Genomic DNA, 12,020 nt, shown 5'->3' with positions numbered 1-12,020 from the left:
GGTACCTCTTCAACAGAGATATTCCTGGAGAATGTCTCATCAGGGCAAGACAGAGGAGATAACTTCCAAAAGATCAGGGAGAAGTGCATGGAAAGCACAGGTTTCTTTTGGTATATGTTTTTTCAAAGTACACCAAAAAAGGCTTAATTTTATGGCACTGCATGTGGATTTCTTCTGCTCCTTTTGTGGTTTAACTTTCAGCTTTAACTCCACTTTCTTTGAAGTTTTTGAAGTATCCTCTCATTGTTCTCATTACACAGTCACAAAATAACATTATGTAAATGCGCCCTTTTTCTCCCCTTTTCTTTTTTGAATTTTCACAATGCAGAGCTGTAAGCCCAGGGATTTCCCCCTCTGCCCCATCACTGTTCCCTCTCACCCCCCAGTATTATTACAAAAATGCAGTCCTTCAGCAACAGTGACAAGTCCATCATTGTACTATGTAAGTGTACCATTGACTTTGTAGGAAGGCACGATGGTAGAAAAGCCAATATCAGCATGTATTTAACAGTTTCATTGGGAATCCATCTTTTATTTGGGCAGTAGAGCTGCAATGTATCTTTTCGGTGTGCTCAGCAGCTCATTTGCAGAATTTATATTGATCTCTAGGCTTCTATCTTATGCTTTCTGCTCTACTTCACTCTGGCTGTTGTTTCCCCACACCCTTTGCTGAATCTTTATCTATCCTTCTTATACTAGTTTAAAGAAAAATTAAATCTTTACCTGCCTCTTGATGGGAGGAGTCTAGTAGTTCTGTCCATGTACCCCCTTCTCTTCCAGTTTGACACTTGCTCTGGGCCAGAGCCTAGCTAGTTGCTGCGATGTGGTCTAGACTATGGCTGTCCTATAGCACTTCCTCTGACAGTGTAAATGCTTTGTATCCATGCTGTGCCACACAGTAGCCACTTATGGCTGTTGCGCATTTAAATATCTTCAACAACAAGCCGAATCTTAGTTTTAACTAATTCAAGTAGCTACAAGGATTAGAGTCACTCAGAATTATCCATAACAAATTTCCATTAGGTTTGGGGCAAGGTTCAGGAAATGATGTTTAATCAGCACTCCCCCTAGTGACTGTGATGCATACATGCAAGACAGGGGTTTTGATTTTTCTTAGAATTTGGTAGACAAAAAGTTGTAAACAGATTTTTAAAAAATGTTTAGTTGTTCAAAGTCGGGTTTCTGGGAATAAATAATGGATGTAGGAGGACTTTGTGACCATAGGTCAGCGACCATAGTCAGCAAGCACAGGATTATGGTTGATGGGACAATATTTGTATGATAAACAACTGAATGGATGTCTTGTGTGTGACTGATTGGATATCCTTTGCATGAGAACAACTGTATGGCTACCTTTTGTATACCTGATGAGATATCATTTGTATAAGAACAGTTGAGTGGGAAGTAATATACAAGGCAAAAGGACTTCCAGACTAAGGCATAGAAAACAGTTGATGGTTCTGTTGATGAACTAAGTATCTCTACCCTAATCCTGTATGACCCTCAGCATATAAAGTCTGTTGCCCCTAATAAATTTTGGCTATTGATCATCAGTCAGTAGTCCAAGCGTGTTATTATCGGCTCTGTGCACCAAGTCCATCGCTGCAGGACAGTGACAAATGGATAAGGGATAATGTCCCATATCATCCATGACTCAAACAACTGGAGAGCAAGACTACCTTATACCACCAATGTACAGCAAACCCGGAGAACAGAATGCACTTTTAACATTACCTTTTTTTTTTTTTATGATGATGTTTACATGGTTGATCAGGGTGGGAAGGGTCGAGGGTTAGGGGAAAGTGGGTGAAACCATTGTTTCCAAATTTTCTTTTTCTTCTTTCTGTATCTGGGGAAAGACGGAAGATAAGGAGAGAAGCCACACCCAGCTTCCCAAATGGGAAGGGATGGGAAACAGCCACCTGATGTCAACCCAGGGTCCCATACTAGTTTGAATGAAAGCCAGGAGTGGGGTGCAGGCTAGGTAAGGCAAGGCTATAGCACCCACTAGTGAGAGTTGGGACTGCGGGTTCAGACCAAGCCAGGCCATGCTGCAGTAGCTGATGGCAGAGGCCAAGCTGGGTGCTGGGTTATGTTGGGATGTGTTGGAGCAACCACCAACATGTGCAAGGTCTGTGGCTGGGAGTGGGCCTGGTCGGATAGCAAAGGGGACACCCAGTCAGGCTGGTTCCCACTAGTGAGTGTGAGTGCAGGAACAGGGGTGGTGAACTGGGATGGACAGGATTGTAGCATCCCTTGGTATGGATGTGAGCTGGGTCTGGGACATGCCAGACTGGACTAGGCTCCAGCACCCAAGGTCCTTGCAGGAGCCAAGGTGGGTGTATGAAGGGCTGGGCTAGGTCTCTGCACTTGCTGAACCACATGAGAGCGGAGTCTGGGGATAGGCCAGGCAGGCCTATCCTGAGAGAGAGAGAGAGAGAGAGAGAGAGAGAGAGAGAGAGAGAGAGAGAGAGAGAGAGAGAGATTGGAATCAGTTGTCTCATCCACTTTCTCCCATTCCTTGACCCTCCCCACCCTAATCAGTGGTCCACGCGAGCATGTATCCTTCTTAACTATGTAAATATCATCAAAAAATAATTATTTTTAAAAAGGTAGAGAAAAAAAAAGAGGGAAAATGTGCATCTTCTGGTTCACTCCCCAAATGCTGGGTCAGGCTAAAACCAGAACCCTAAACTCAATCTGAGTCTCTCATGGGGGTGGTGATGGTGGGTCCTGCCTTCTGGTCTCCAAAGGAGCATGACAGCAGTAAGCTGGGCTAAGAAGAGCCAGAACTTGAACCTCAGCCCTCCAGTCTGTGATGTGGGCACCCCATTTACTGCTAAACTAAACCCCATCTCCTAGACTACATTAAAGGAAGAGAGTGGAAATCACCTCAGGGAGATGAAGCAGGAAAAATTCTGGGATAAGTGCTAATTTCTGTCAGCAAACCCAGGGCTTAGGACCCGGCCAAGCAGGTCAGATAACTGCAAACAGCAGTTTCATCAAGTTCAGAACTGGAAGTGAAATCTAGAAAATGAAGGATACTACTTCTCTAGAAGCTTAACGGTTATAGCAGGAAATTAAAAATTTTAATTTTCAATGAGTTCAGCATTAAAGTCATGACAGGGAAGTGGGCTTATGAAAGACCTTAACAACTAAACCTTTACAATCTCATGAAGTATTTGAGACACTGTGTTCCTCTAACTGTCCTCAACAATATCAGCTTGCCTCCTAACAGTACACTAAACTGAATAGCCTGAGTTGCTTTAGGACAGGGATGGGGAACCTCTTCTCTGCCAAGGGGCATTTGATATTTATGACAGCATTCGCGGGTCATGCAGAACTACCAACTTAAGTTTATTTCTAGTCTTGACTACAGGATAATGGTCAGCTGAAATGATTTCGTCGGTCTTACACTGCCTGTAGGCCTGCCTCCCACCCTTGATGCAGGACTTTCCTTCCCAAAATTTTATTTGGTTTCCTTCTGAGCATCCAAGTAATTTGTTCCCCTCCTTCCCTCCTAACAGTTCCAATGATTGGTAGCTATTGTCTTTTTGCATTTTCCATTTATCATACAGCAAATTGTAAACTTTATTTCTAAGAATACTGATGAAAGGGCTCAGAACGATAGCATAGCAGCTGAAGTCCTCGCCTTGAACGTACCAGGATTCCATATGGGCACCGGTTCTAATCCTGGTGGCCCCATTTCCCATCCAGCTCCCTGCTTGTGGCCTGGGAAAGCGGTTGAGGATGTCCCAAAGCCTTGGGACCCTGCACCCGCGTGGGAGATCCAGAAGAAGTTCCTGGCTCCTGGCTTCGGATCAGCTCAGCTCCAGTCATTGCGGCTGCTTGGGGAGTAAATCATTGGGCAGAAGATCTTTCACTCTGTTTCTGCCTCTGTATATCTGCCTTTCCAACAAAAATAAATCTTTTTTTAAAATACTGATGAAAAGTGTATTTCTGGTGGAAAAAATTAAAGGAGGCAAAAAGCCACCGGCAGAGTAAAAAAAGGGAATTTTTTTTAAAAAAACATTTATTACAAAGTCAGATATACAGAGAAGAGGAGAGACAGATAGGAAGATCTTCCATCTAATGACTCACTCCCTAAGGGAGCGCAATGGCCGGTACTGTGCCAATCCAAAGTCAGGAGCTAGGAACCTCCTCCGGGTCTCCCATGCAGGTACAGGGTCCCAAGGCTTTGGGCCGTCCTCGACTGCTTTCCCAGACCACAAGCAGGGAGCTGGATGGGAAGTGGAGCTGCTGGGATTAGAACCGGCGCCCAAATGGGATCCTGGTGCTTTTTTTTTTTTTTTTTTTTTTTAAAGATTTATTCATTTTATTACAGCCAGATATACACAGAGGAGGAGAGACAGAGAGGAAGATCTTCCGTCCGATGATTCACTCCCCAAGTGAGCCGCAACGGGCCGATGTGCGCCGATCCGAAGCCGGGAACCAGGAACCTCTTCCGGGTCTCCCACGCGGGTGCAGTGTCCCAATGCATTGGGCCGTCCTCGACTGCTTTCCCAGGCCACAAGCAGGGAGCTGGATGGGAAGTGGAGCTGCCGGGATTAGAACCTGCGCCCATATGGGATCCCGGGGCTTTCAAGGCGAGGACTTTAGCCGCTAGGCCACGCCGCCGGGCCCGATCCTGGTGCTTTTAAGGCGAGGATTTTAGCCACTATGCCATGGCGCCGGGCCCAAAAACATGGAAATTTTAATCTAGATTTTGAATCCTGGCTCTTCTACTTTCTGCTTAGGCAAACTTCAAGCCTTGGTTAAATGTGGGATATTCATACTGTCTCTGAAGCACAGATTTAATAATTTCTGGTGGGTGACAAATGGTAGTAGGGATCACTGCTGTTTACTTTTCAGTTGTCTGCATTTGTTAAAAAAATTTTTTCCCAGTCAGGGGCTGGCTGGATGGCTCAGCTGGCGAATCCTTTACCTGCAAGTGTCAGCATCTCATTTGGGCACAGGTTCATATACTGGCTGTTTTTTGCCTGGGAAAGCAGCAGAGCATGGCTCAAAGACTTGGTACCCAACACCTACGAGGGAGACCTAGAGGAGGCACCTGGCATAAGATTGGTTTGGCTTTGTCCATTGTGGACACTCAAGGAGTGAACCAGCAGATGGAAAATCTTTGTCTCTCCTTCTCTCTGTAGGTCTGTCTCTCCAACAAAAATAAATCTTTTAAAAACATTTTCTCACCTAACAAATTTTAACATTAATTTCTGAAAAGAAAATCTCCAAAGGCCATGCAGATCATTTTGTCCCTTGTTAAAGAGAATAGCCTATAGGCCCGATGTGATAGCGTAGTGGCTAAAGTCCTCGCCTTGAATGCGCCAGGATCCCATATGGACGCTGGTTCTAATCCCAGCGGCCCTGCTTCCCGTCCAGCTCCGTGCCTGTGAACTGGGAAAGCAGTGGAGGATGGCCCAAAACCTTGGCACCCTGCACCTGCGTGGGAAACCCAGAAGAGGTCCTGGCTCCTGGCTTTGGATTGGCTCAGCTCCAGCCATTGTGGTCAATTGGGGAGTGAATCATTGGACGGAAGATCTTCCTCTCTGTGTCTCCTCCTCTCTATCTGCCTTTCCAATAAAAATAATAAATAAATCTTTAAAAAGAAGAGAATAACCTATGACTCAATTGAGCTATGACTCAATTGACTCATCTGTGAACCTGCAGGGAGATCTCTATTATTTACTAAAGGCAGCAATGTTGGTCTTCAACAGACTGATTTGAAAGGCAGAGCAGCAGGGAGAGGGAATGACAAACAGCAATCTTCTATCTGCTGGTTCATTCCCCAACTGGCTGTGATACCCAGGTCTGGGCCTGGTCAAAATCAGGAGACAGAGGCACTACTCTCCCTTCCCTCATGGGTGGGATGGGCCCACACAGTTGAAGCATTCTCTGCCATATTCCTAGGTGCGTTAGGTCTGCCAGTGAATGAACACAAACACTTACCTGTGGTATACCATAGCGACAAAGTCCTTTATACTATAATCTAGTGACATAGAGCTGTAATATATATGAACTAGCCAGTGTGGTAAAAGATAATAGCAGGTCAGGAGTCATCAGGAAGGCACTGGGTGACTATACTTAAGGAGAAAACACAGACCAAACCAAACCAAACAAAAAAACCAGCCCTACAAAGCAGAGACCATGAGCACGTTTCCAGTGAACACATTTGCAAGGAAAAGCATAGAGCTACACCAAGACGCTTCAATCAACTTCCTTAAAAAAAAATGCTACTTGGGCCCGGCAGCATGGCCTAGCGGCTGAAAGTCCTCACTTGAACGCCCCGGGATCCCATATGGGCGCTGGTTCTAATCCCGGCAGCTCCACTTCCCATCCAGCTCCCTGCTTGTGGCCTGGGAAAGCAGTCGAGGACAGCCCAATGCTTTGGGACACTGCACCCGCGTGGGAGACCTGGAAGAGGTTCCTGGTTCCTGGCTTCAGATCGGCGCGCACCGGTGCGGCTCACTTGGGGAGTGAGTCACTGGATGGAAGATCTTCCTGTCTCCCCTCCTCTCTGTATATCTGACTTTGTAATAAAATAAATAAATCTTTAAAAAAAAAAAAAAGCTACTGCTCAGAAAGGTTAAGAGACAATATACTGGGCTTGGCGGCATGGCCTAGCAGCTAAAGTCCTCGTCTTGAACACCCCGGGATCCCAAATGGGTGCCGGTTCTAATCCCGGCAGCTCCACTTCCCATCCAGCTCCCTGCTTGTGGCCTGGGAAAGCAGTCGAGGACAGCCCAAAGCCTTGAGACCCTGTACCTGCATGGGAGACCTGGAAGATGTTCCTGGTTCCTGGCTTTGGATCGACGCAGCACCCACCGTTGCGCTCACTTGGGGAGTGAATCATCGGACGGAAGATCTTCCTGTCTCTCCTCCTCTGTATATCTGACTTTGTAATAAAAATAAATAAATCTTTAAAAAAAAAAAAGACAGACAATATACTAGAAATACTGTAGTATAGTATTAATGCAAGAAGGTATCCGTACAAATAACGATACTCTGGGGTGGATTTTACTGGAGAAGTCAAAGAATCACCAGCAGTTTTGACATTCAAAAACACTTTTGATGCTTTAACGATGCTATGGCTTGAAATGGTTTTGGTTTCCCAATCTGAATGTTTAAACCCAAAGTCTTGTATTAATAATGAATGCATTAATAATAGCAGTTGACAAAGTAAGGATGGAGATTTGATCTACTTATGACCTCTGGGAGGAAAGCCTAGTGGGCTCTACCTATGTCCTCTGGGAGGCAGGACTAAGAGACCTAATCATCTACCAGGTAGGCCTAAGTGGGAGGCCTGTGAGGCACTGGAGCATGCCCTCAGATGGCTGTTCCTGTGACAGTGTTTGTATGTACACAGAACACACTTCTCCTCTGTGCTTCCTGGCTTGCAGTATGATCCTCTCTTCATACACCCTACCATTCACCATTCTCATCACATGCAACTAATGCGGCCACTAGATCTTGGACTACGAACTTCTAAAACTGGAAGCTGAATTAACCATTACAGAAAGCTGCAAACAAGGCCCAGTGTGGTAGCCTAGTGGCTAAAGTCCTCACCTCGCATGCACTGGGATCCGGTTAATGTTCCAGTGGCCCCACTTCCCACTCAGCTCCCTGCTTGTGGCCTGGGATAGCAGTAGAGGACGGCCCAAAGCCTTGGGATCCTGCACCCACATGGGAGACCCAGAAGCTCTTAGCTCCTGGCTTCGGATCAGCGCAGCTCTGGCCATTGCAGCCACTTGGGGAGTGAGTCATTGGACGAAAGATCTTCCTCTCTGTCTCTCCTCCTCCTCTATATATATTACTTTCCAGTAAAAAAAAATCTTTAAAAAGCAGGAAATTAAACATGACTTGGTGTTTTCCACAATCAAAATGATCAATCCCGACTTTTGCCAAATGTTTAGTGATGCACTGGAGTAGGAACTCTATTACAGTATTTAAGATTATCAAGCACACTGCACATGTTCACTTCATCTTCTCAACCAACAGCCCTAGAAATGTTAGAGAATCCCTGGAGTCGGTTCCACTAAACACCAGTAGAGCTAAGACTATATTTAAGCCAAACTCCTGAGTGCTTGTCTCATACAGGCTAAAGATGAACAAAAAATCCTTATAAATTTATACCACAGAAAACAGTTTCTTCTAAGGAATACAAATAACCTTTTGACTGGGATTTTTAAATTAATTTATTAAAGGCTTCTGCTCGTCACTCCCTAGCCTGCAGCCATAAACTCATGATCTGACCAAATCCTCTTAAGTAGTCTATTAGGTGGATTCTCAAGTAATGGATTTCCCCTAACTCAAATCTCACTGCTTACCTGGTTCTAGACATATTGGTCTGCTGAGTCTAGCCTAGTTTAGTGGTATATATATTATATTTAATATTTAAGTTGCAGCCAAAAGATTTGTTTCTTTTTATTGGAAAGGCAGATATTCAGAGAGGAGAAACAGAAAGATCTTCCATCTGCTGGTTCACTCCCCAAATGGCTGCAACAGTCAAAACTGAGCCGATTCAAAGACAGGGGTCAGAAGTTTCCTCCAGGTCTCTCATGTGGGCGTAGGGGCCCAACGTTTTGGGTCATCTTTCACTGCTTTCCCAGAAAGTGAGCAGGGAGCTGGATGGGAACTGGAGTGGCCGGGACACAAATAGGTACACATATGAAATCCTGGTACCTGTAAGGGAAGATAAACCAATTGAACCCTCATGCCAGGCCACTGCAGACATAGAATTCTATCAACAGTTTTAACATTTGTGCATCATGTAATGTGCAGTTGCTCATGGTGCCAATGCAAACATCCAAAGCCATTCTGTTATTTCTAAGGACATTGACAGAAAGACTTTTGAGACAACCAGTCTAGTGCCCCTGGTTGGTAGCGTTTCCAGTTGCCAAATGCCTTGCTCTGTGACTTCAACAACGAAGTGATAAATTGGGACAAGGCCCAAGACATCTTCCCCCTCCTCTTGGAAGCTTTAGAGCCAGAATGGAAACTTCCTGGTGGTTAATCCACCCAATCATATAAACCACTCATCTGAACACAAAAGTCAAATACACATTTCTTCGTTTTTTTGGTATATATTTACAATATAAATACTAATTTCTTTTCAAAGTACATATTCTTTTAACAATTTGAGAAAATTATCTAGCATGGGACAGAATTAAAATGTAAAGCCTCTATAAGAGTGATTGAGGAAAAGTAGAAGCGCTTTGGGGATGAGGAATCCTTGAGTCATGTCAATGGGCATGATGACCTGACCTGACAGGAGGAATGTGAAGCAGCTTAAGTCTGCACTACACTGCCAATACAGCATGTTCTGAGATAGCAACCTTGATGGTGTGTTATAAAAACTAAACTTGATAGATAGAAAAAGTACACATGCTTGCATAGTGCGTTAATCTTAAAGAAGCTCAACATTTCATTCTTTTTCAATAACTTAAAATGAACAGCACTTAAAACACATCACACAAAATTAAAGACTTGTGCATATATTTCAGATTTCAACATTAATGTCAAAAATACATAGTATGATTTTACATAGGAATTGTGCTACATTAGAAGACTAGAGACAAACATCACTTGAGTATTAAGGAAAACATTAAATATTAAATAACTGAGAAATAAAATGTGTAAACACTAATCTAAACAGGGGGATGGGGTTTGTTATCACAACATGTCCAATGAAGTGGTTTCAACAGGACAGAAAGGATTAGGACATGAGTGCTTCCAGTCTACTTGGAATATGCAGATCCTGTTTCAGGAATCCTTTGATAGAAACTGGTCCAGGATGGGAGAAGAGCCACTCTTCTGATCATTAATTTGGTACACTCCATTCTGTGCTAATTCTTACTTTCAAACTTTGATACTGAGCCAAAACCTTGCACTGTCATTCCTTATCAACATCTTGGTGAAAACTGAGGGTTTGTTGGTGATTCAGTGTAAGATTTGAGTTCATACGCAGCACCGCTGTCAACCTCCATTGACTTTCTAGAGAAGAGGAGCCGTACATCTCTATGGAGGTAGATCTTTCCAGATTTAGAACTCTGGAACCTAAACAAACAAAAGAGAAGAGTCATGTCAGAATTAAAGTCATTCAAAATGTGAAAGCAGTAAGAACTGATATATTGGTGGACATATACCTCAATTCTCCTTCACTACTTGCTAAACACCCCATATTCCCTTTCATGCTTACAATGTCTGAAATGCACCCTCCAGTGAGTCTAGCTTTCACATAAAACTTCCTTTTCTTCCATGAGTACATATACCTTTCCTCACCTGCGGTTCTATCAGTTAATAATACTATGTTTGGGTTCCGCAGCTCCAGGACAAATTAACTGACCCATTTTACACAATTTAGCCCCCTGTTATTTGGTGTAGGTTAAAATGGATTTCCCCACTTAAAAAAAGTCATTATAGAACACAACCAAGTTTTAGGGGCAATCACAGGATGAGAAAGAATTGCTATCAGCAGCAGTAATAACTATCTAAATAAAACTAAATGCTAAGAGAAAAGTCAGCAATACCTATTACAAACATAAATGAAACTTTTTACTCCTGATTCTATCTGAAATGCAGGATAGGAGATAGTCTCAACTGCATATCCTCACCTGCAAATAAACAGACATAACTTAAAATACTATGTGATTTCCTAAACCAGCTGAAAAATTTGGTTGTTGGATGTGTATATCATATATTCTTTCATGATTTACTTATTTGAAAGGCACAATGACAGATAAAAAAAAGACTAATAGAAGAATCTTTTATTCACTGGTTCACTTCCCAAATGGATACAATAGCTAGGTCCAGGTCTGGTCAATGCCAGGAAAAAGGAACTCCACCTTGGATTCTGCATGGGTTACAGGGGCCAAAGCATTTGAGCCATAGTCCCAAGTGTGTGAGAAGGGAGACAGATCAAACATGTACTAGCTGGGACTTGAACTGGCACTGAGATAAGGGATGCAGGCATTGTAAGCAGCATCTTAAAATCCACTTCCCTACAATTTCAGCCTCAGCTCTGTTGTATATATTAAACATCTCACACGCTCACTCTTTCTCATTAGAAGCTTCCACCTTCAAGGAGAACATGGAAAAGTTTGGAAAATATGCCATTTCCACAAGAAAGTGTCTTTACAACATTTAAAATATCTAGATAGTATGTGCAGATTTATAAAAGCTGAGAAAAATGATGCCAAACAGAAGTTTAACCAGAGCTCAATCTTCTCCTAGGTGAGGCAGGGAAATGCTATTATATCTTCTATTTCAATATTCCTCTTTTTAAAAACCTGCCTATGTGTTTTTTGGTAGCATTTTCATTCCCACATTCTGCGTAACATTTTCCATGATGTTTATCAGACAGACAGTGTCAGGTTGGGTTTAATACACTGCACTGGTTCAACATGTCTTTTGAATGCAAAATGACAACCAGAGATGAAGGGAACCAATTAAGCTCGGATTTGGGGGAAACAATTAAAAGATGCTTTCAAAATGTGATATGAATACACAATTATTCACTCCAGATCACTATTCCAAGGCAGACAGACTGAAAGACAGCCAGTGGTCCCCAATGGTAACATATTAAAGACAGCTGTGTCCGGGCCCTGGATGAAAGGTTTGATGAATGGGGCTCCTGACTCATCTAAGACCATTATTACTGAAGAGACTGAGGACCTCCCATGGAAGGGACCAGAAAATGTTCAATATCAAAATACTGAACCATTAATAAACTTCCTGATCCTTATTCACACGACTGAAAACCTTACCCTAAGATACTAGCCACTGGGATTTCAAGAGCAAACAAATGCTTTCTCGAGGCCTAGAGCTCTGAGCTGGGTAGGCTAGGTAGTGGAAGTCAGAAAAAGAGATAGCTCTGATGAAACCACTATCACGTAAGATATAAGACACAGGAGAGTTTGTCATTACTGTTTCCCTAGTGTTGGAAGCACACATAGCTCACAAATACTTGTTGAGCAAGTGAATGAAGTTTAAGAATTTCCCTATCC

The 12,020-nt window shown here is 43.3% G+C and overlaps 1 protein-coding gene across 3 annotated transcripts in view; it reads right to left on the bottom strand.

Annotated features, from left to right (window-relative positions):
* Positions 1–9,078: 9,078 nt before the first annotated feature.
* ATOSA (atos homolog A) overlaps positions 9,079–12,020 on the bottom strand; it is an 82,716-nt gene continuing 79,774 nt past the window's right edge. For all 3 annotated transcript variants that reach the window (XM_058665838.1, XM_058665837.1, XM_058665839.1), the window contains exon 13: positions 9,079–10,071. In XM_058665838.1, coding sequence (XP_058521821.1) covers positions 9,918–10,071 — 154 coding nt within the window. In that variant the 3' untranslated portion in view covers positions 9,079–9,917. The remainder of the gene's footprint in view (positions 10,072–12,020) is intronic.

The sequence above is a fragment of the Ochotona princeps genome, chromosome 6 (assembly GCF_030435755.1).
Source record: "Ochotona princeps isolate mOchPri1 chromosome 6, mOchPri1.hap1, whole genome shotgun sequence".
Taxonomy (NCBI): domain Eukaryota; kingdom Metazoa; phylum Chordata; class Mammalia; order Lagomorpha; family Ochotonidae; genus Ochotona; species Ochotona princeps.
The sequence above is the reverse complement of the archived record's forward strand: the minus strand, read 5'-3'. Positions and strand labels throughout refer to the sequence as shown.